This window comes from Trachurus trachurus, assembly GCF_905171665.1.
Source record: "Trachurus trachurus genome assembly, chromosome: 21".
Classification (NCBI taxonomy): Eukaryota; Metazoa; Chordata; class Actinopteri; order Carangiformes; family Carangidae; genus Trachurus; species Trachurus trachurus.
The window spans coordinates 19,505,345-19,529,844 of NC_139899.1; the positions used below are offsets into that span (position 1 = coordinate 19,505,345).

At 40.7% G+C, this 24,500-nt stretch overlaps 1 protein-coding gene across 1 annotated transcript; it reads left to right on the top strand.

Annotated features, from left to right (window-relative positions):
- Window positions 1–298: 298 nt before the first annotated feature.
- sytl5 (synaptotagmin-like 5) lies at window positions 299–19,801 on the top strand (the record flags this gene model as incomplete). Its single annotated transcript, XM_083996525.1, has 17 exons — window positions 299–417; window positions 552–767; window positions 2,141–2,253; window positions 3,076–3,193; window positions 5,157–5,300; window positions 5,713–5,821; window positions 6,253–6,382; window positions 9,337–9,437; window positions 10,157–10,252; window positions 13,449–13,514; window positions 15,081–15,259; window positions 16,171–16,273; window positions 16,363–16,524; window positions 16,617–16,725; window positions 17,631–17,769; window positions 17,873–18,081; window positions 19,659–19,801. 17 exons carry the CDS (start codon window positions 299–301, stop codon window positions 19,799–19,801), a joined length of 2,256 nt encoding a protein of 751 aa, XP_083852651.1.
- Between the last annotated feature and the right edge of the window lie 4,699 nt (window positions 19,802–24,500).

Genomic DNA, 24,500 nt, shown 5'->3' on the forward strand with positions numbered 1-24,500 from the left:
CATTTGCAATAAGTTATTATCGTCAGGTGCGTTTTATTGACTTTTCCTTCTGTCTGTTTCACATTGTGTAGGATTCCTGAACGTCAGCTTCTCCAGAGACACAGAGGATTAGAGGAGGAAACACTGGATGGGACACTGGGAAAGTTCAGACTATGCCAGAGCTAAAAGAAACAACAACCCATTCGTTAGCAGAAGAGAAACTGGGGCACCTTGCATCATAATGTAGTTTTCTTCTGACTCCCTTCGATGCAACCTCTTTGTTGGCTGTTCTGACTGTCTGGGTCTAAGAGAGGGATCAATGGAGCAGGCCGAGGAGGATCTGAATCTCTCCTTTCTGCTGGAACATGAGAGAGACATGATCCTGAAAGTGCTGCAGAAGGACGAGAAGCTGCGGAAACGAGAGGAGAAGAGGATACGGTGAGGGCTTTGCTGTCGCCATTTCAACTAATCTCCATCTCACTCTGACTTTTCTCAGTTTCTCTTGATGTTCTCTCCTCTTTCTCTTTCTCTTTCTCTTTCTCTTTCTCTTTCTCTCTGTCTCTCTCGCACAGGAAGCTGAAGAATGAGCTGCTGGAGATCAAACGAAAGGGCTCCCGTCGGCCCAAGGAGTTGGACGAGCGACAGTGCGCCCGCTGCCTGAAGGCTCTGGGCCTGATTTTCGATCGCGGGGATCTCTGCGAGGAGTGTCAGCTGCGCATCTGCAGCGACTGTCGCGCCGAAACTCCCAACAGACGCCAGTGGAAGTGCAACGTTTGTGCCAAGATCTCGTAAGTGTTGATGCTCGCCGGGGAATTGAACGGCGTTTAGTGTTTGGGAGAGGAATGGACTCCAGATGGTTTGAATTAGATGGTTAATGACACCACATCTGTCTCCATTTGTCTGGGAGGGCCTCAGGTGTTTCATCGTTGGGATCGTCTCCAAAGCTACAAGGAAAAATCCACCCCAACCTCACAAAAAAACAAAAAAAAATCCACTGCAGCACCATTTATCAGTGCTGTTTACTGTTCCCACACCACCCCTGTTTGATATATGTGCTCCACACACAGTTATGATAATTAGTTTGCTAAATGTATTTATTTAGTTTTTCTCAGAAGTAAAGATAGCTCACATATATTTGGATCTGTACACTCTATGAAAAGTGCATCCCCTCTCTTAGTCACTTGAAATATTCAGTGCATTTCCTCCCAGATGACAGTTGTTTTGCAAAGAGTGATACTGTTGCATATGCATTTCTCCTTTTTTTTTTCTTCACTTCTTCTTCCTGCAAACGAATCGTTCAAGTGTTGGACTTCCACCTTTCCCTCTTCTTGTCTCCTTATGGTTGTTTCAGTGGAAACCCATCAGCTCTGTTTACGATAACAAATCTTTCCATTGCGGCTCTGGTGATTGCTATCTTTGAAGGCATGTTGTTGAGTCACTATGACAACAGGCGACTGTGAGGCGTCATCGCAGATCTTTGCTGTTAATTAATGGCACTATTAAAGCATTTTTAATGAAGTGATGTTTTAAAGACACAACATAAAACTGAAAGTCATCTTGTTTTTAATGATGAAATATTATTAAAAAAGGTTGAGTAAGAAAATAAGTATACATCAATCTTACAGCACTTTTAGTGCAATTAGTTGTCATTTTATTAGGAACCTCTTGTGAAAGCCAGTGCAGTCTAATCCAACAGTAGATACATACCAGTTGACTATCAACAAGGGCAGGTTAAACACAAACACCTCTCTATATACTGCAATACATCCAAAATGATCATATAGTTCAATCAACAACAAAATAATTTCAGTTTTGTCACTCACAGCACTGTCATATGAGATTATGTACTTTAGTTGCAGCTGTGTGTACCTAATAAACCGGAAACCGGCTTTATCCTCGAGACAAATAAGAAATGTGAGATGTTTCCAGCTCAGCCACAGTGGAAACGATTAGATACTAAACTAACCACAATGCTACTCATGAGGCTAAACATTAGGGTTTGATGTGTGTTCTTCAGAGTCATTTAGCAGTGGGGTTTTATTTCTACTCTCATAACACTCATAAATGACTGATCAATGATTGATGGTATTGAAGAGCATGAGCTGACCTTGGTGTTTTGAGAGGCTGAGTCGGCGGTAAGCAGCGGACTGTGTGTTTGCAGGGAGCTGAAGGTGGTGACAGGAGAGTGGTTCCTGGAGGAGCGGTCCAAACGCTTTGAGCCGAAGGTGCTGAGCAGCGACGTGGTCAAGCAGAACATCCTGAGCAGCCCAACCCGTGAGTCTGACCACTGACGCACTCAACATATACCCACATGTAATATACATATATATGAGCTATATATGTTAGGGTTATATACTGTATATAATATATGTACATACTGTATATTGAATGTCCTTATATGAAATATATACATATACATATAATGTAATAACATGTCAAACGTTCATGATATGAAACCTATTGAAAATAGACACACACACACACACACACACACACACACACACACACACACACACACACACACACACACACACACACACACACACACACACACACACACACACACACACACACACACACACACTTATATATGAACTATATGTTAACCAATATACATACCGTATGCACATACATGTATGTTAGTGCGCATGCGTCGACTTGTGTGCCACCAGTTACAAACGCTCCTGATTTTTTTCCACTATTTTTCATGTCTTATTCTGCTTTTTATTTTCGTAATAATAATTTATTTATCTACGTATATCTCACTTTGTGTTGATTTCTCTTAGAAATCAGGAGTTTGTAACAAAGAAAAACTTCCCTCCGGGGATAAATAAAGTGATTCTGAATCTGAATCTGAAGTTTATGTATATTGAACATATACAGTACATGTTAAGTACACAAACTGTATATCCATACCAAAGTCAAATGGTACATGTAAATATAAAAGATGGAGATGTATGTTCAAAATTGATAAGAAAAACATGTATAAGCATATATTATTGATATGTTGTTTCGATAGATTTGCATATACAAATAAAACATACAGGTGTAGGATAAATATTGACCGTGTTAAGTGATTTTTGTTTTGATCACAAGTCACAGACAAGAAATCGACAGAGAACCTGTCGGCTCCTTCTGAGCCGGAGAAAACCGACACCCCGAAGACCCACAGGAGCAGGATACTCGGCGCTATGGACGGCGCCAGGAGAAAAGGGTAAACTGTGAACACGGAGCAGCAGCTCAGTTGACGTTCATGCAAATAAACACTCGTCGTGAATTCAGCAGGGTTTTACTCGCTCAATTATTACGTAACGTGAAAAACAGGAAAAATGAATGAACACAGGATAGAGTTAGCACAAACCCAAATTTTTGAAGAAGCCTGCAGTGTGATGAAAGCTCACTTCAGCACGAAGGCATCAGAACAGATCAAGTGGATGCTCATTTGATTCTTGAGACCCTGAATGCATTTTAAAAGACATTTGGCGAAGCAACATGGAAGTAATTGGATTGTGCCGTCTAACATCACTCCACAACTTGGCTGCACTCTAATGGTTCCTGAAGGCATCACAGCGTTTCAGACAAAAAGCAGACAACTCTGATGAACAATAGACGCTTGTGCTGCTCTGCTCGCACAACGTTCGGCTGCTTCACTTTCAAAATCTCACGGAGCAGCAGCAATTATTTTATCAGAGCGGTGCCTGCTGAGTACTTCCTGTCTCATATATTACATAACCCATCATTAAGAAGAAAACAGTGACTACAAACTGTTCATTCAAACAATAATGAATTAATTCAAACATAAATATTCATCATTTCTTCTGAAAGTGCATCTTGTTTGCAGAAATGTGTGATACAGAAAATTGTGTTTCTGTATTGTTTCATAATATGGAAGCAAATCTGCATGTGAATATAAATCTTTATCAAACTTAGACAGTCCTATAAAAGATAGATAGTCATGGGACCTGTAAGCCAGAATTTAGAAAATAAAGGTGTGTTTCCAGTCATCGATTTCAGGTTTCAAACCTTTATTTATTCTCGAAAGGACATTGAGGTTTTACCCTCATTTGCAATGTCGTCGAGATCACAGCAGTAGCCTATTCAAAGCAAAACACAATGCACAGCATAGGATAAAACACAGTTAGAAAATTTAAAAACAGTTACAGACTGTGGTAAAGAGGTTGGAGATGATATTTTTATAATGTTGATAGGATGGAGGGGCATTCATTTTAAGTGTGAGTTGAAGATCGTTCCAGGAGGCAGGGGCATCATAGCAAAAAGCAGATTTACCAAGTTCAGTTTGTACCCGGGGGGCTTTAAAAGTAAGCCAGTCATTGGAGCGAGTTGAATATGAACCTTGATTTAAATCTAACAGTGTTGTAATGTATGGTGGGAGTTTTTCAGTAATGGCTTTAAAGATGAAGAGATGCCAGTGATTGTTGCGTCTTTCTGACAGGGAAGACCAACCTACTTTTGTGTACAGATTACAATGATGAGTGCTATAACTATCGCCGGTAATGAATCTAAGAGCAGAGTGATAGACCACATCTAGAGGTGAAAGAATTGAAGGGACAGCATTCCTATAAATAATATCAACATACTGTAGTCCAACACTGGCATAAAGACAGCTTCAACAATCCTCTTTCTGCAGATCATAGGGAAAATATATTTATTTCTGAAAAAGAAGCCAATTTTTTGTCTAAGTTTGCTAGTGAGGTTGTCTATGTGAAATTTAAAAGTGAATTTTTCATCAAGCCAGGTACCTAGATATTTAAACTCAGTGACTCTCTGAATAGTAGAGCCATTTAGCGTAGATAGGTGCAGGCGGTTATATTCTGTGTTTTTGGATCTAGTTAATAGCATGTATTTTGTTTTATTTGAATTTAATACAAGTTTAAGTTTGATGAGAGCTTTCTGCAAGATTTGATGGACTGGTCAGCAAACTAATACTGAAAAGAAAAGAAAAATCCTGCAGCTTCTGAGCAAAGTGACCAAATTTCACTAAAATCTAAATATAAGCATGGCTGAAAACAACATGGTTGGTAAGAAATGAAACAAAATAATTCATACACCAGGGAGAAGCGTCTCTAACGAGGGCATGTTTACGCCAGGCTGTAGCGTGAGTGACCATACTGACTGTGGATAACAGCCTGTGTGTTTGTGTTTGTGTGTGAGTGTAGAAGGATGAAGATGGATAAAAAAGGCAGCCGACCCACCTTGAAGCCGGAGAACGGAGTCGACACCGTCAGTGTCAAATCTGCCTCGGATGGAGACGCTCAAAGTCTACGAAGTGTTCACTCTGCTCCGAGTCCACGTTCAAACAGGTGACCATCAGCAGCACAGTGTCAACATTACAACATGTCGATCCTCATTTTTTAACACACAACTACACAATGATTTTCTAAGATATATCACAAAGAAAGCAATAGAGAAAAGCTCTTACTCTATCTCATATATTAGCTCTGTTTGAAGGGTCAAGGTTGTGGTTTTATCTCCACTTTGCAGATTAAGAGACTTTTCTCACTTCCAAATAATTAAGGCATCAAGATTTGAACACTTGATTAAATACAACTCAGAAAGAAACATGAATTAAGGTAAAAAATAGATAAGTGAGAAGGCAGAGTTCAGACACATTAAAGTATCTGTTAAAGGGATATTCATATTTTAGCAGGTGTTTTTACTAACCCACAAAACGTGTTGTTGATAATGTTGTATTTGTTGCTTCCTGGTGTTCAGGAGCAGTGCGACGGCCGTGGAGTCTTCAGGGATGCCCACGGTGCCCAACAACCTGCGATCCCAAGCTTCAGACAGACTGTCCACTCCCAGCGACAACCGGAGGGTCAGGGTCAGCAACCGACACACACACAGACAGACACACAATGCATATCAACACACACACAGCTGCACGGTGGAGGAAACCATCCAGATTACAGTTTTGTTTAAAGGGCTTTACAATTCCAATCAAAATTTGGATGTACTACAGCTTCCGCATTGTTCATTTCCAGGTCAGAGAACAAACGCAGAGTCCCTCTATTTTGATTTAATTTAATTGTAAAGCAAATTTACGACGTTACTTGCGACCACAGAACAATTTTAAGATTAATTTGATTGATGAGCATTGAAAAAATGATAGATTCTTGAACAAAAACAAATATAAACGTCCACACGCTGCAGTTGGGAGTATGGATGGTATGAAATGAACTGAGGTGAACATTGATTACGACTGAAAATTCCCTTTTAAAACAGTTTTGGTTTGTGTTTTGTGTTCGCCAACAGCCCGATGGAGCCGAAAGCGTCGCCAGCTTGCACTCCAGTGACTCCGCCTCCGAGCAGAAGGCCCCAGCCAATCACAGGAGGAGCTCGGGCACCCCCACCATTTCCGTGTCGAGGGCCTCGGTCTCATCAGGTACTTACTACGTTACAACCCAGATACAGCTCCCCGCCTTTTCTGTCTCGTCTTTCCCCCACCCTAAACTGATGAGACTCGACTCCTGCTGTCGTCTCACAGCTTCGCAGCCTCACTCACAAACATTTCGATATCCGAGTCACAGTTTGAGATTGTGTCGGTGGCGGCGGTTTCATATCAGAGGTGGTGTCGGAGTCTAATCATGGGCTGTGCAGAAACGCTCAGCTCCGGCTCCCACCGCTAAGTATCTTGTAAAGGGAACGATTCCACACGCCAGATGTCATGTCTCCACCAATTACACCATTAACTTACACCCCCTGTCACTTTCCGCTGCCGCTCCTTATGTGTCAAAATCTCCACTTTTTTAACTATGATCTCCCCCACTTTGTCTCTGTCGGTGTGAAACCTTTTATCTCCATTAGTAGCAGCTGCTGAGAGGTGTGTGGAGATTTTAAAGCAGCTCTGGATCTTGACTTACCCACAGATGTGTCCGACCAGAAATTCTTAAAACCAGTCTGGTGATGAAATCCTTTGTCTTTTGTTCTATTGTATCTACGGGCTTTGCATATTAAAAAAAAAAAAAAAAAAAAAATCATCACTTGTGCTTGACTTTATGGTTGATGTGCTCCAAAGACACAGTTTGAGTCCTGTGATCCTAAAATCTTGGACAGTTTTAAACCCAGTTTTGGATTTTATTATGAACACTTACGAACATTATTTTACATTTTATGCTTTTATTTGATGGGAATAGTTCGGACTTGGGGATAAGCAATCCCAAATGTGCATTTTAAACATTTAAAGGATTATATTTGTTTTCTGGGAAAGTTAGCCGTGAAGACGTCACGCTCATTTCCCTGTACGGAGCTCGAGACGGAGGGGAAATATTTGTTTAGCGTAAAAAAAGACTGAATGACGAACAGAGAAGAGCTCTTACGGTTATCTCCAAAGTTCAAACACACGTCTTTGAGCTCTGACGCTTCATAAACAACATCTCATTTGTTTACACTGTCTTTTTAAAGCCTGTTTAAAACTAAAAACACGTGCAAAAGTGTAAAGGAAGGATTAAACTGAGTGCATCTGCTGGGATGTAAATTTCAGTCATTAGTATGTCTGACTAAACATACAAATGATAGTTTAAGGTGTTTTTGTTTGTTACCTATAGTAGATATTAAAAAGCTCTTCAAAAAAGCCTTTATAAAGTCATAAATAATCCATTAATTGATGTGTTGAGGTGTTACTAAAGGGTAAATCTGCTAATTAATCCCTTTAATTAGCAAACACAGAGGAAAATCATGACCTAGACCAGTCTTGGCTTTATAACCCTCTTTACCACCTCGTATTCAGCTTTTCTCTCATCAGTCACTTTGGAAAAAATGTTGTTCCCAGAGTTTAATCAAACCACCATCCGCTACAGCAGCTGCTAAGAGGAAGTGAAGCCTTTGTGATTTCGACGAAGCTTAATAATGTTTACTTTGGAAGAACAGGGAAAAGGTTACGGTTGTGCAAGAGCAGCGATGTGGGTACTTATCCAAACCTGCTCATCTAAACCTTCTTATCTGTGATCCTAAGACTCGCACAGTATCCAGTTTATTCTCTCCAGATGTGATTGCAGACAAGTCCTAGCGAACTGCCGCTCACTCTTGATAATTTTGCTGCGTTCACACCAATCTGTAAACCAGAGAAGGAAAAAAAACTGTTCACATCAGTCTCACACCATTTCTGACTTCAGTGACCGTTGGTGCTTCTTGTAACTCATCATCTTCTGTCATTGAGTCTCTCTGCAGCAGCTGCTTTCCCCTCGCTGCAGGGACCCCAGGGCATGATGGGAAACATCAGACTGTAGAGTTGATTGGTTTAGATGTTGGCTCGACAACATGACATTTTGTTCAATTGGAGATAATTTGATTTTGTGTGTGTTTTACTCGGTCAGCGTTCTGTGGTCTGTGGTACATTTATTTATCAGTCCGAGAGGTTGATACAGGTTATATTACAAACACAGTACATCACATAAATATGATATACAGTATGTAATAGACTTGTAGTCAAGACCGCCTGAACCGAGACCAAGACACTACCAAGACCAGAGAGTATCAAGACCAAGACAAGATCAAAACAGACAAAGTCAAGACTAAGACCAGTTGAGCTCAAGACCGAGACCGAGTACGAGACCAAAAAGAACTAGTTACACCATATTTTGCTATTCCGCATGAGTTGTAGAACGCAAGAGGACAAGCGCCAATGTCTGTCACAAAATGCATGTGATTGGTACCACTTGAAGGGGGTGTATAAATGATATCCAAAAAAAAAAGCATGCCTGCCTGGATATTGTAGGCTACAAATCCCTTCGAGACCGTTCTGCCAGTCCGAGACATTGCGAGACCGAGAGACCCAAGACCGAGACCAAACACTGTCGAGACCAAGACAAGACCAAGACCACGAAAAAGTGGTCTTGAGACCAAGACCGGTCTCAAGAAGTACAAGTCTAATATGTAATGTAAAAAATGATTAATACCACTTTTTTCTTGAGAGTCATGAGATGACATGTTGATTGCTGAGAGTAAAAATGACACGTAAAACAAGAAACGCTGACAATCCCAGAACCCACGTTGCATTTTAATAGTCCACAGTGTCCTGCAGGAGGACATGATTGAAGTAAATGATTATTGGAGGCTGAGTAAAAGCAGATGTTTTTGGTTTTCTGACAATTTATTAAATCAGAACCTAATGGATCTAATGGGACGTGAGTGTCCTCGTCCTCCCTCAATGAGTGACGCACTTAATCTCGAACGAGCCGAATGAAACCAGGTCCAAATGTCAAACACTAGTAGCTGCGTTTCTTGCGCATTAGCTGGAAAGTAAATTAAGTTCCTCCTCCTCTTCCCTCCTCCTCCTCCTCCTCCTCCTCTTACTTCCTCTACATCCCCTGTTTCCCTCCCATCTCTCCTCCACACCAGATCACTGCCGCTCAGAGTTGGACCTGTCGGCTCCGGGGTCTGAACCCAGCGACGACGCCTTCAGCCTCAGAAGCCGCTCAGTTCCTGGACTCAATGACACAGTAAGCGCCGTCAGCAGCCCGTCCCTTCCTTCTTCCTCCTCCCCGCATACAGAACTGATCTCTCTCTTACATTTGATTCCTGCAGCAGCTTCACCACAGATAATGTGTGAAATACAGACTGAATATTCACTCCATGCCCCCCCCCTGTTAAATCCATACATCTACTACGCTGCGAGTCCACATTGAGCTCTGTGGCTCTGTGGCTCTGTGATGCATCAGATGTGGGGCTGCATGTTAATTTCACTTCAGAGCCCACTTCAAAGAGCATGACAAGCATCTAAACGGCTGTAGGCTGAGTACAGGTGGAGGACGCGGCCGCGGTGGTCAGTATAGGGCCTGCCTTGTCTCTTGTGTTTACTGAGAGCTCATTTGCATTTAAAGAGCTGCTCAGAAACACAAGCACATGGTTGTACTCACACACACACACACACACATGCTCACAAGATTTTAAGCATCAAACTACTCATTCATTCATGCTGTAAAAGTTTACTGTAAACCCCAATGATACTGTGATTTCACGCGTGACAAATGAGTAAACAAATTACCACGCTCTGTCCTGACTTGTCTGATTGAATTTATGGAAGCTGGCTGCACACGCCCCCACACAGAGCAGCTGTGTTAGAAAAAAGAGAAGAAAAAAAACTGCCAAGTACAAAGACACTAGCCAGCTTCCCAGATCCAGTTTCCTTTTGATTAAATCTGAACACTGTCATCCGCAGGAGTTTTCTGACGAGGATGCGGAGGAAGACATCGATGCCCTGATGTCGGCTCAGAGCAAGACCGTCAGCCGACGCCTCAGCAACGCAGTGTCAACGGTAATAACAACCCATGTTAAAAGCACAGGAATAACAAATAAGGAAGATAAGGGGAAGAACTGTATGTGTATGCTCATATACAACACAAACACGTCGTCCATGCACATACTCTGTATACACATGGACATTCAGCAGCACATGATCTATGAGTCACGACCGTAAGCTCTGGTGTTGACTGTGTAAACACAGTGTGAGCTGTGAGGGGCCAGGGGACGGCTGGTGTCCTGAACACCTGCAGCACAGTGAACGCATCGCGCCCAGGAAACCTGCTGCATTTACATAAACTAACTTGACTTCTAGTATGATAATGTGGAGCGTTGCTGCTTTGTTTATAATGTGTTTTCCAGGGGTATGTAGGTTAATGCAAGAAGTCGTCTGATGTGAAACTTCACTGATGGTTAAAACTTATTTTTTTCTTTTATCGCGCAGTTACAGATACATATACTCACATTAAAGAAACATTCTCTTGATCTGAATCTGTAGCTGCATAGTATATTTTAAGCTTCTCCTTTATCAGCAGTGTATTAAATGAATGTGTTTAATGTGAAATTAGGTCGAGCATATACAGTATCTGACTGCAGTTTTCTGAGCGAGCCTCTCAGCATCTTTCAGCCCATTGTTTTATACGTATTTCCAGCCCACAACTTTATTGCTTTTGCTTACTCTTTACTCTCCTATCATTGTTTCCACCTGCAGCAGACGGCTGCTTTCACAGTTTTTCTACCTGTGCATCTTTCAACAGTTTAACAGACAGTAAATTCATTAACAAAGGAGAGCTTTTGGCAGCCAAAGAAGTAGGTGGTGGAGACCAAAAATGGAGCTAAAAGAGAACACATATTAGATGTAGATGTAGATTTGTCAATTGGGTGCAAACGTTAATATTGCTCCATATCTGCTGTTTGAGAAATAATTTACCGTAAATAAATGTTTACAAATTCATCAAAACAGCTTTACAGGGTGATAATATGTCAGTAATGTATAAACATGCACCATCTGTGCTGTTTTGAATTTTGTGCCTCTTTAGTTTGTCTTGTCAAATCACAGAAGCAAAAGCAAAAGTCATTCATCAGCCCAATAAAAACAAACAAAAGACGTTGATAACATTATGGACTCTCAGGGGAGCTGTAACATGTCAACAGCAGCATCTCTTCCCAGAAACAGTGAGCTCTGCTGCTGAGAAATCGCTCCTGTCTGTTGATTTTCTACAGTCACAACAAGAAGAAGAAGAACTGTGTAATTGACGGCGAATTACGATCCCATCGGTGCCACAAAATCAAAAACTGTTGTCACGGGTAAATTTAACACAGTCAAACTAGATTTTTACTTTCCCATCTTTATACCCGTTGACCTGGTCGTGTGTGTAATGACACGTCACACGTAGTTTGGCAGAAAATCCAGTTATTCAGATCATGAGCTAAATAAATGTCTTGCGTCGTGACTCATGCCACCGTCCGCGCTTGGCCTGCGTGTGTGAGTTTGTAATTTGAGAAGCGTTGAGGTAAACGGACGAGACAGACGTCCTGCCTGTCACATTTATTATGTCATCTCTTAACAGCCGTCAAACTGAGCTGCTGTTGTTAGTATGAATGGAAGTGGAGAGAGATGATGAGGGGTGTTGTACAGATAGTCGAGTCCCTCATTGATTCAGGCTCTAATGTACTCTGCCCACTAAAACATGAGTCACTACATGGAGGGCTTTCAGGGTGACGTGGCGTTAGTGCCATTTACTGTAGTGCTCATAGTGCAGTCTCCATTATCTGTTAGATGGTGTGTGTTGTTGTTTTTTGAAGAGAAACCTTTATATTTATTCTATTTTCATTTTTAAACAAGAAACATTACCCATAATACTATTCTCTAATCCTATTCACATCACAGTGTGAATGTGAGTCTCTTTATGACAGTCCTGTGAAAGACCGATGACCTGTCCAGGGTGTGAGTGATCAAACAAAATGAAATCTATGTTACTGATCTTTACTCAGAGGACAAACAGGGCAGGTCCTCAGTCCTGTAGGTCGTGGTATCATTTGTAGGGTCTTAAAGACGTTTATCCTCTCAACCAAACCAGTTAAAGAGACCCCAAGGAGTTTGCTTTTGGTTATAAAAGAGTCTCATATTAATGTGGATGAATCTACGTTACCCACACTTGTTAATGGGTCCATATTCGATAAATATATCGTTTTGTCTTTATAGTTATTTTGATATTATTATTTAGTGGTCGCTGCCCGGCGGGTCATGGGAATAACGCCACCGGATCACTACTTGGCATCGTTTATGGTCGGAACTACGACGGTATCTGATCATCTTTGAGCCGCCGACTTTTATTCTTGATCAATGAAAACATTCTTGGCAAATGCTTTCGCTTTCGTCCGTCTTGCACCGGTCCAAGAATTTCACCGTGCATGTGGAGGCTCATGGGAAATGTAGTTTGAAAACACTTTGCTTTCCGAAACTCCTCGTAGTCCCTTTAAAAGGAGATGAAAAAACTAATTAATCCAACAGTTGTTGAGATGTTTTAGTTTAGGTTCAACATTGTCATTCCCACCAGTAGCCTGGCTAATAATAATACGTACGACAATATAATATCAGAATCAGATTCAGAATAGCTTTAGTAGCCAGGTAGTTAATAGACCTACAAGGTTTTTAAGTCAGTATAGTGCAAATAAAAACAAAAATCTAAATGAGTAGAAAAGTTAATGGCAACAAAATGTAAAAACAAAAAACAAACTAAAGAAGAATTTAATACTAAGTAATATATACTATCATAGTTGTTATAATTAATATATTTATTATATTAAATGTTTGTTATAAATAGTGAACACCATGGAGGAACTTCACATCTTTCTCATTTTGTGCGTGTGTGTGTGTCCGTCCGGAGCGTCCATGTTGATTTCACAGCTGATTCCAGATGAGTTGTAATCTCTGTGGCTTCATCTGATAATCACCATGGTAACAGTGTGTAATGTGCTCTCTGGCTGTGCTGCGGTAGTCGGGGTTTCTGCAGCTCCTCCTCAGGGGCCGGGGGGTCTGTGCTCAGGGGTCTGCCTCTATCACTAACACATCAAAGAGCTCAGATCTATCTCTCTTTCTCTTTTTCTCTCTCCTCCTCCTCCTTCTTCCTCTTCTTCTCTTTCCCACCTTCCCTCCTTCGCCGGTTTCTTCTTATCGCCCACCGTGTCTTAAATGAATCGGCTGCCAGTCCTCCACCCCTGGCTCAGAGCGGAGGTGGGGGTACCTCAATATCCCCGACTCGGATGCTGAGACTGTGAGTCTCCTCTTCCACCTTTGTGCATGCGTTTATATTTTATATTCACCACTGCATCATAAAACAGCAGAGGTTCAGTAGGATCCACTAATAAATCCTCATTCTTCCTCCAAATACGCCACTATCTTCTGAATTAACCTGCATGTTCTCTGTGTGTTTGTGCCCGTCGTGGCCTTTTTTTTAATGTTATTTTAGCGACATCTATTTCCATTAAGCCTAAGCCCTTCGCATGAAAGTGGTCATTTATCATGCTGGCTCCCTGCAGGAAATAAATTAGGTAGACTTTCCAGTAGAAGAAGCACAGTGTGGCTCAACGCTGCCGTCTTGACTTCTCTATACTCCTCCAAGGACAGGAATATTGTTATCAGTGGATTATACCAGTTAAATCCTGTCCTGAGCTACAACAGTTATGTTTTGTTGAGAAATGCTCTTGTTAATTACCTGCTGTGGTTGTAAAAGTCTTTTATTCATGAGAAAAAAATGGCAGGTTAAATGTGGCCAGAATTTAAAAACTTTTTAATTTGCCTATCTATGAAACTCAGGAGGTGCAGACACACTGGTTGACACTGTTTTACCAAGACAGTGTGTGCAGAGTTAACTGGAACTTGACGGGTTTCACTCCATGGAGTTTGTCGCCTGTTTGCCTCTTGGGTTTTAATTAATCTTCCTATCTGTTCTTCTGATTAGACTCCACACACTCCATGTTCCTTCACTCAAATCTGCCTTTTTTTGTGTGTGTGTGCCTCGCAATCAGGGCTGAGATTAGTCTGCAATTCACTAAACAACAGAAAATTAATCAGCAACTGCGACTTCATTTTCATACTAAAATGAGAAAAATTAGCTCCAAGATAGTTACAGAAGATCAGCTGCTGGTTTTTTACTTTATCTGCAGTGATGGTAAATTTAGTATCTTTTCAGTGTCGGACCAAAATAAGTCATTTGAAGACGACACTTCAGGGGCTTTAGAAAATAAATACATAGATTTCAAAGAGCTGTTGATTAGTAGGTTGAGAAAATAACTGGCACATTGATTGACAAAGGGTTAAATTATGTGTTTTTAATCCTTTCATTCATGCATTTTGAAAATAAATGCCGAACGTTTGCATCATGTGAATGTAAGGGCTCCGTTTCACATCCTATCTGACACATCTGATCCAAACGCTGCCTAAAAAGTCATGACTGATAATAATGTGTTATTGTTTTCTGAGCCCAGAAACACAGATGATGCAAACTCCAAAAGCTGCGATCGGCACAATACAGCGTCCTCAGACATCACAGATTTACTGGATTTCGGTCTACACTGCATGTTTTATATGTTTTTTTTTCTCCCGAGAGCAGCACTCCAGTTAAAGTGGTGTAATATTTTCAGTGGCACATGCTTTACTCCTCATCTTACTGTGTATTGCCACATATTTGATTTAATGCAAATCCTGTGAATGTTTTATTTCTACCATATTTCATCATTGTATCCACTTCACATGTTATTTCCTTTGGTTGTTCTGTGTGTTTTGCTTTTCTCTCTCTTTTACCTCTTCAACTCATCTCTCCCTCGTTTCTCTTTTACAGAGTAGTATAAACAGCATGATGAGCATGTACAGTGAGACCGGTGACTATGGCAACGCCCGGGTGAGCGGCGAGATCCTGTTGAACATCAGCTACAGCTACAAAACTGGTGCGCTCAACGTCCTGGTCAAAGAGTGTCACAACCTGGCAACTGGAGACGAGAGGAGGCAGCGCACTGACGCGTAAGAGTTTGTGTACACACACACACACACCTACACACACACACAAATGCAAACACAAAACACAGACAAAGACAAACAGATTCTAAAGTGTCATTTGATATATTTGTTCATCTGTGCAGACCGAAACAAAACACAGTGCATTCATGTCGGTATCAAATATTCAATATGCTGCTTTTTAATTTTGCATTTCATCACATTTTGGGGAATTTTTTTTTTGAAATACAGACTACAGTACACATCCATAAACATTTATTTTACTGACTTTTTTTTAGTGAATTGTTCATTCTTCATTAATAAAGACAATTAGTGACAACTCATAATAGAAAATTATATAGAAAACACCCACCCGCTCATTAAATGGCAGTGTTTTAATAATGTACACTAATCAAAAGTGTAGATACGTATTTAAATCGTATTATTGCATTACAATGCAGCTACCTCTACTTGTATATCAAACTTTTCATCTAACGCCTCATAAGCCTGAGATGCTTTTAAGTTGAAAGGAGCTATTTTTTGCTATTGCTTAAAAGCATAGCAGCTGTTTATTCACAGCTGTTTACAGGTAGAGATACTAACAACTGTGATGTAATAATTTATTTTCTCTTTAAAAAAAATCATAAATTCTCTTTAAAAAAAAATCATAATTGTCATTAATTGAATTGATAATTAGTATCTGGCTGTTACATGTCCTGCCCCAGTGATGTCTTCATATCAGTGTTTCCATGATTTCACGACACACGTACGAAAGGGAATTGATTTATATTTCTCTCAGGTAGCCTAATAGTGTTATTAGTGCTCATTTCAGAAATCCCTGATTGACTCTGCCAGAATAATAAAGTAATGAAGTGCAGGGACGGGAACAGCCTCTTCCTGTGCTGCACGACTGAGTCACTGTGTGGTTTTCACGGCAGCTATGTGAAGACGTACCTGCTGCCAGACATGTCACGACAGAGCAAGAGGAAGACGAGCATCAAGGCCAACACCATCAACCCGGTTTTCAATGAGAATCTGAGGGTAACTTCCTTGTATGAACTCTACGTTTAGCTGAATTTAAATTGTTTTATTCACTGAACTCACTTCTTTTATATTCCTGTCTTGTGCAGTATGTGATCAGCCACTCGCAGCTGGAGACACGAACCCTGCAGATCTCTGTGTGGCACCACGACCGCTTCGGACACAACAGCTTCCTCGGAGAAGTGGAGCTGACCTTTGACACCTGGGAGTTCGATTCCCAGCTAGAAGAGTGGTATGCACTGCAGCCGAAGGTAAGGGAACCAGAATACATATAAACACACACACATATGAGCACATGAACTCACCAAGGCCGGTGTCTGAGGAATGTGAATGATCTGTGTAGGTGGACAACAGCATAGACTGTACAATGCAGTATAAAGGAGAACTGACCGTGGTGTTGAAGTATATTCCTGCAGAGAAGAACCTCACGCTGCCTCTGGACCAAGTGCAAGGTAGGTACAGTCGTACACCACTGTCATAACCAACATGAATTATGTATTACGCTCCAACATATACTGTATCAAACTGTGCCAGGAGGCAAGAATAAAATACACGTGTTGCACTTTAAATCGTTTTATTCCAAATCGACAAGAAAAAATCAATCAGGCTTTTTCCCACACAATACTGAAGTTATTCTTTTGCTTTATACTCCTCAACTTTTTTGCACACTTTGTCGTGTTGTAGATTTTAATTTTAAATGTATAAAGTCTGAAAAAGGAAATTTAAACTCAAGATATTCAGACCCTGACGTCAGTATTTTGTAGAAGCCCCTCTGGCAGCAGCTACAGCTCAGGGTCCCCTTGGGTGAGTCTGTAAAAGCTTTGCACACCTGGATTTGAGCAGTTTATCCCGTTCTTCATGGCAGATCCTCTCGAGCCCTGTCAGATTGGATGGGAAGTGTTTGAAGTGATATATCCAGGTCTCTCCTTAGAGGTCTTAAGAGCTTTAGGACTGGGCTTTGGCTGGGCTACTCATCAAAATACTGAATAAATTAACGTCTGAATCAATTTGTATTGTCTGTTGTAAATTATACAATAGCCTGTATTTTCTTGCCCACAATTCACCTTAATTTATTATAATAATCTGTTTTAGTTGTGTTTTCTCACATTTGCATGATTTTAAATGGTTATAATAAGTGAGTCTCCTTTATTTTGTGGTTTTCTTGTTTTAGAAAAAAAAAGACCTGCTCATTATCATAAGCACATGTCCACATGAGTGCGTGTGCTTGTCAGTGTACATACTCAGTGCACGCGTCCGTCTGGTCTGTGCATGTCATTTCCAGGAGTAAAGCAATGAAATGTTACATAAATAAACCTGAACCTGTGAATTGACGTCTGTTTGTTCTTCCTCTCCCCAGTGAAGAAAGGATTCCTGAAAGGCAAGAAGACGAGCAGCTTCACTCTGCCTAAAGGGGGCATGGTCGAGCTGCTCGTCAAAGGAGCCAAAAACCTAACTGCTGTCAAGTCCGGAGGCACTTCGGATCCTTTTGTGAAAGGGTGAGAGACGCTCCCTCCCTGGTTGTTACATAACCAAAAAAAACAACAAAAAAACACCGTAGCCAGAACATGGTGCAGTACTGTAAACATTTTCCGCCCTCAGGTACCTTCTCCCCGACAGCAACAAGTCAACCAAGCACAAGACGGCGGTGGAGCGTCGCTCGGTGAACCCACAGTGGAACCACACCTTCACCTACTGCGGCCTGCAGCCGGGAGACCTCAACAACGTCTGCCTGGAGCTCACCGTGTGGGACAAGGAGGCTCTGGCCAGCAACGTCTTCCTGGGAGGAGTCAGGCTGGGAGCCGGCACAGGTGTGTGTCTCTGTTGTTAGTCTGTGATACATCCATCCTCAAGCTCTCTTCTCCTTTCTCTTAAATTTGTTCCTGCACAGAATTTCAAATACGATGGTAAAACGTTTGAACCGTTCTCGGTGGACTTAAGGGGCTTTACAGGAACTCTGAGCAGGTTGAAGGATGCCTGTCCAATTTGTGCTGTAATGCAGCGTTTTATTCAAGTTAAGAGAAGTTGAGTTTCATAATATCTCAGTGAAGCTTAAATCACACATACATACACACACATACACACACATATGTATATGCATTTCCCAAACGATAATCTTGTTTTGTCTGGAAGCCAGAAATCTTTAGCTGCACAACTGAGAGGCTGGTATTCCTCCTCTGGCTATTGAGGTTGGCAGCCTGAACGATATTCAGAGGAAACAGCTTGTGTGTGTGAGAGCTGGGTGATTAGGAAGAAATGGAGAGTGAGGCCTATTTTCTCTTCTATTGTACATATTATGATTATTTAAATGTCTGTTTTCCATAAAGAGGCTCAACGAAGGCCCAAAGTGTTGAGGCATACAGATAAGTTTGGTTCTTCAATTTTGAGTCACTTTAACTTTTTCTTCAAGCCTGGAAATAAAGGAAAGGTTGACAGTTTAACTATTTCTCTTCCCCAGTTTTAAAGAGTGAATGCCTATTTTTCTTCTTAAATTTTGATCTAAAAGGATTTGAGGGTTTGGGGAATGAGTTTGTGCACTTTCTTTCTCGTACAAAAAATATGATGCAGGTTAGCGTGGCTTAGCATAAAGACTGGAAAGGCAGAAACAGCTAGCCTGTCCAAAGCTAACAAAATCTAACACTGCAATTAAAGGTAGGTTTGGGGACCTTATTCTGTGGCATTTTTTTTACTGAATTGCTTGAAATCCTCTCCACACCCCAATTGCTAACAAGTAATTTAATGCTTTTTCACAAAAATGTAAAAAGTCAGTCACCTGTGGAGCGAACAAACCTGGAAAAACAGCATCCAATCATGTTGAACGCGACATTTACAATATGTGCAAAAAAAGGCAAATATCTACAATACCAGTTTAAACCCTGATTTCCAGTTTTCCAAGCTAAGCTAGGCTAACGTAACCTCTGGTTCCAGCTTCATATTTCTCCCTCAGAAAAGACATGGATAAGAAAGTGAATGAGTGAATCTCCAAAAAGGTCAAAACTGTTTCTTAAAATTGTCAGTTTCTTATTTATTCAGTTCATGCTTCACCTGTAATTCATGAATTTTGTTGCAGTCAGATGAAAATCTGATGGTGAAAATGATTTAAATCAAATAATTTCTGAACCCTTGTGGTGTGAAAATGTTTAAGCAGCACTGTGGTTTTGGCTCATATAAAAATGTGGTGCTTTGTAAACTCATAGTTGTGCCTCAGTCGACAATAATACAAACTGTAATTTGTGAATCCATTTACTGGTATTTTTAATTACAGATATCAGTTAATCAAATAGTAAAGAGTGGAGTGCTGAGGTCGTGTCGTGTTTGCCTCCTCTGGCTCTTCTGGTGTTTCTGTGAAAGTAAAACAAATGTTCATGTCACTGTTTCTCCCCCGAAGGAAAAAGCTATGGGAACGAGGTCGACTGGATGGACTCATACGGCGAGGAGCAGCGGGTCTGGCAGCGCATGATTGAAAACCCGGAGGTCCCTCACGAGTGCACGCTGATGCTGCGATCGAGCATGCGCAGGTCTAACACATGAGCGGACAAGAGCACAAAACAGAAGAGGAAGAGGGAAAAAAAGAAGAGAGAGAAAGAGAGACGTGGTGGAGTGGAGACGCCGTCCTTGTCTCTACCCCCGTTCAGATCCGCTCTCCACGTCCAGAGCAGCCAGTCATGCCTTACACACTCATCTACATGTGCCCCCCCCTCCCCTTTTTTGCCCCTTCAATGCATCTAGTCTTGACCAAGCACTGCTGTTTACTGCTGTATATGAAAACAAACAAACATGTATGTACGTAACTTTACTGTAGCCACCAGATAAGCACACGGTGTGACTCCCGGCGTGTCCGTCCTCGTCTCTGTGATTCAGAGTCTTGTCTGCATGTAGTTACACAGAAGAGAGGCGGTATAGACGAGGCACCGATCAATAAAGTAGAGACTTTTAGACATTCCCTTTTATGAGCAAGCTCGCTGCATCCTGCTCCTGAAGCACACACACGGTAACGTAACGCTGAGATTCATCCCCTCATCAACAGCAGCTGTGTACAGAGGTGGAAAGTGACCGGTGCCAGTACGACTGTTACGACCCACTTGACTTATAATTATCGCTGAAGCAGAGAGATTGACGACTCAAGTGAAATAGCAGCACTTTGGAGATTTCTCAGAGCACTTCTACACTGTATGGTCACTGTGGAAAAAAAGAAGTATTAAAGCAACATAGAGTCATTAAAAGTAGAAAAACTTAGGGTGAAAGTAGAGGAATATTACATATAACCTCAAAAAATAGAATAGAAACATGATTTTTCCTATCGTATTTTATAAAATAATGTGATAAATAAATTCCCTGGAGACATACGGAGGTGGTAGATGTCTTCAAACCAAACCACCAACTTTTGAGTAGCTGGGATCATCAAATGTTGAGCATCCAGTTGTGTCGCTCAGTCTGTCCAACATATAATAGCCTACTGGTCCTGGCTGAAATAGATAGTTTTCACTTTTCACCCAGTCAATTAGACCAAAATTTGTACTGGATGAATTGGTACAATGTCGTACAATACAGACATTCATGAACCTGACTTACGTACACTTACGTTCTCTGGTCAAATATCTGAACAACTATTGTATGAATGTCCATCAACATTCATCGTCCCCCAAGAATGAATCATATAACACCTTTACTAATTTCTGTATCATTAGGTCAAAATTTAAACTGTTTCAAAAACTTTAAAAACTAGTGACATCCCATTAGCTGTAAAGCTGACTGAAAACTTTAAAATACCTGTTTAGTATTGTCATTGTGAGCAAGAACAAGTCCTCGAAGAAAGTACTGCAGTAACATGAGTACTCACACTTAGTTACTTTCCACCTCTGGTTGTCTGAAAAAAAAAAAAAAAAAAAAAGAATCAATCTGTGGCACAAATTACAGATTAGATTACACAATTTAGACCAGCTTCAATGTAAATTTACATAACACTGTATCAGTGTGACGATAGAGAAACTGCATGGTACTGTATTAGAGAAAACAGAGGTAGAAGAACAAACAAAGGTTACATAAAGCACTGACAATGACATCACTTTACACTCGGAGCAGCAAGTGTGTTTCCCAGGAACGCCGAGGCGGTGGCTGTGTGTTTCCCAGGAACGCCGAGGCGGGGGCTGCGTGTTATAGAGTGAGTCAGCACTGAGACGAGCTGCCTTCATCTCAAGTGCAGCCTAACGATGAGTCGTGACCGTCACCTTGTCCCCGTCACCGAGGGCTCCGTGACCCACCATCCTGTGATGAATCACGCAGTTCAGAAAAAGAAAAAAAAAACCAACAAAAAAAATAATAAACCCAGATAACAACTTAAAAAAAAGTGGTTTTCAACCCCGTCGGATCATTTCTCATGTGAATGCCTGTCCTGTCCGCTTGTCCTTGGAAAAACGCTCTGAGCTCCCAGGGTGAAACGTTTTCACACCCCACAAATATAGTAATAATGCATAGTGTTCACTATACGATATGTTTTAGATGAGAGACCCGTGCAATACCTGAGTACTGAAGAAACTCTTGATGTACAGCATGTACTACCTGTCAGTGGTTTCCAAGCATCAGATTTCACTGTATCCAAACCTATTTTGTCCCAAATGTGTTACAGGAATATTTTGAAATAAACACATCTTTCCATAGACTGACCGCTTTATTTATTTATTTATTTATTTATTTATTAATTCATTTGTTTGTTAAACTTCTTTTTTTCTTCAAAAGTTTAGTTCCTATTTTACATTTTTATATGACTAAATGTTGTCTTTGTCATCAGTTGTGTCTGTTAAGAAATTCAACTTGGAAAAGTTTAAACCACTTCATTTTTGGGCAGTTGATGTTTGAATCAATCAACCTTCACATTTAAAGACCCATCACTCAGGTTGTTTACAGACTCAGTGATGTGATAGCCAACAATACTCTTCTTGACAGTACATAAATAGTTATAAGGATAAAACTTATATAATGGAGCTGGTGACCATTTATACACAATGCTCAAAAGAGAAACTTTAAAAAGTAAAAAAGACAATCTGACAATATTTCCAGTTTTATCACATGGAGTATATTTTCAGTAACATAATAATAATGTAACTTTTGGTTTCATCTCTTTGTGTGGCCCTTTCACACAGAGGATCATTAGCTTCCACCTGCTCACCTAATTATCCAATATACGATACTAACCCCTGACTTTTATTAATACATGACCAAACCTTTTTATCATTATTATTTTATCATAACTCCACATACTGCTGCTTTTCTATATAACATAACCTGAAGTTGTTCTTTGGTGCATTTTAATGATTTGCACCACTTTTTTTTCTTTTCTTTTTTTCTCAAGCACCAGTGTTGCAGCATGCAACATCAAAGCTAACAATTCTGATTAATGTTGAAGGTCTGTCAGACACATTATGACCAAACAAAGAGCACAACTCCATCACAGCGAGCTGGGTGTTAATTATAGAGGAGAAAAACATCATTACCTCACAGGAGGCTCCACTGGGTGTTATGCACTGGCAAGACAAACACAGTCTACAGGCATGTTAGTACTGTACTGTGTGAGGCTGTAATTAGCCACAGTGGTGCTTTAGTAAAAAAAAAAAAAAAGCTTATGTCAGCTCCACAACATGCTGCAATGCTTAGATGTTGTTAAGCAGGTACAGTACTATGTTTACTGTGTTAGTTTAGGATTTGTTTAACAACAGCGACATCTAAATACAGTTTGGACTGAAGGATTTTTTTTAAATCGTAAAACTGTATTGGACACAGCTTCATGAATTGTACATCTTTTTAGTGATGCAAATAAAATATTTTACATGATATGGCATTTTCTTACATCCTATTCCACCCTTTATATATAATATATAAAAAAAGTTTTCATGTTTGATAAAATGCGAATTGAACATCATCAGAGTTGAGTATTGGAGGACGTCATCTTATGAGCTTAAAGGATTTTTTAAAGTCTTGGGTAGTCAATGTGTAGAAAATGACGGCGGCCTGATTGCACTACGTATGTGACTTCATTTACAACTCTGTCTTCCTTGTGATATAAATAAACTGTATTTATTTATATGTTGCACCACGTTTTGAGAAAAACTACTCGTGGGAGAGCCAAAAAGAGCAAATAAAAAGGACAGAATAGGGGAAAAGAAAAACCAACTAAAAGCCATTCACCTCTGCACTGTAGCTGCTGCCTTTGTATTCTTTGCCATTTATTTTGCTTTGGTTGCTAACAAACTTTGTTAACAAACCTTGTGTGTTACTTTGTATTGAGTATTAATTTGTGCCATAGTGCCATTCTGTCACTGTTCATATTAAGTTGAATGATATCAAAGTACATTAAAGGGATAGTTCAACATTTTGGCAAATTGGCCCATTGCCATAATCGCTATAGTCATAGCAGTAGGTTCATTACCTTTAATTGTAGGTGTAAGCTATTTTCAGTACGGCGGAGCGCAGCAGCTGGCTGCTCAGAGCTACGCTATGGAGGCTAATGGAATTTCTTGGTTTCCCTCATCAAACTCATCAAATACAAAATCCCAAAACTCCACAGCGCTTTTGTAGACAAGTTGTGACCTGCACAACCACCACGCTATGAGATAATGACGGAACGATACGAAACGGAGCCGTTTTCGAGGTAAATACAGGGTAAATACGGAGACTGCTTGCTGAAAAACTGTCCCTGAACGCAACGCGCATCAGCGGTTTTGTATGAATTTACCTCGAAAACGGCTCCGTTTCGTATCGTTCCGTCATTATCTCATAGCGTGGTGGTTGTGCAGGTCACAACTTGTCTACAAAAGCGCTGTGGAGTTTTGGGATTTTGTATTTGATGAGTTTGATGAGGGAAACCAAGAAATTCCCTTAGCCTCCATAGCGTAGCTCTGAGCAGCCTGCTGCTGCGCTCCGCTGTACTAAAAATAGCTTACTGTAAATGACCTTTAATATGAGCATAGTATTTTTATAAATGTGTTTTTATGTTTACTTAGTAACATTCTTAAAAGCCAGGCTTTTATTTTTTATACATTAAGCAGACGGATATTCAGGGCTTTTATTTTGAAAGCGTCTCGCTGAGACCTCGTACACATCCGGTGCTTCGGAGTTTACCGGCAGAAGGAAAAGTGTGTCTTCAATGCTAAAAGCAAGCAAAGTGTGTCTAACCCACATGAAACGCCCTAGCACCTGGCTAATAAGGGGCACAAGGTTTGTTTTGTTACCATTT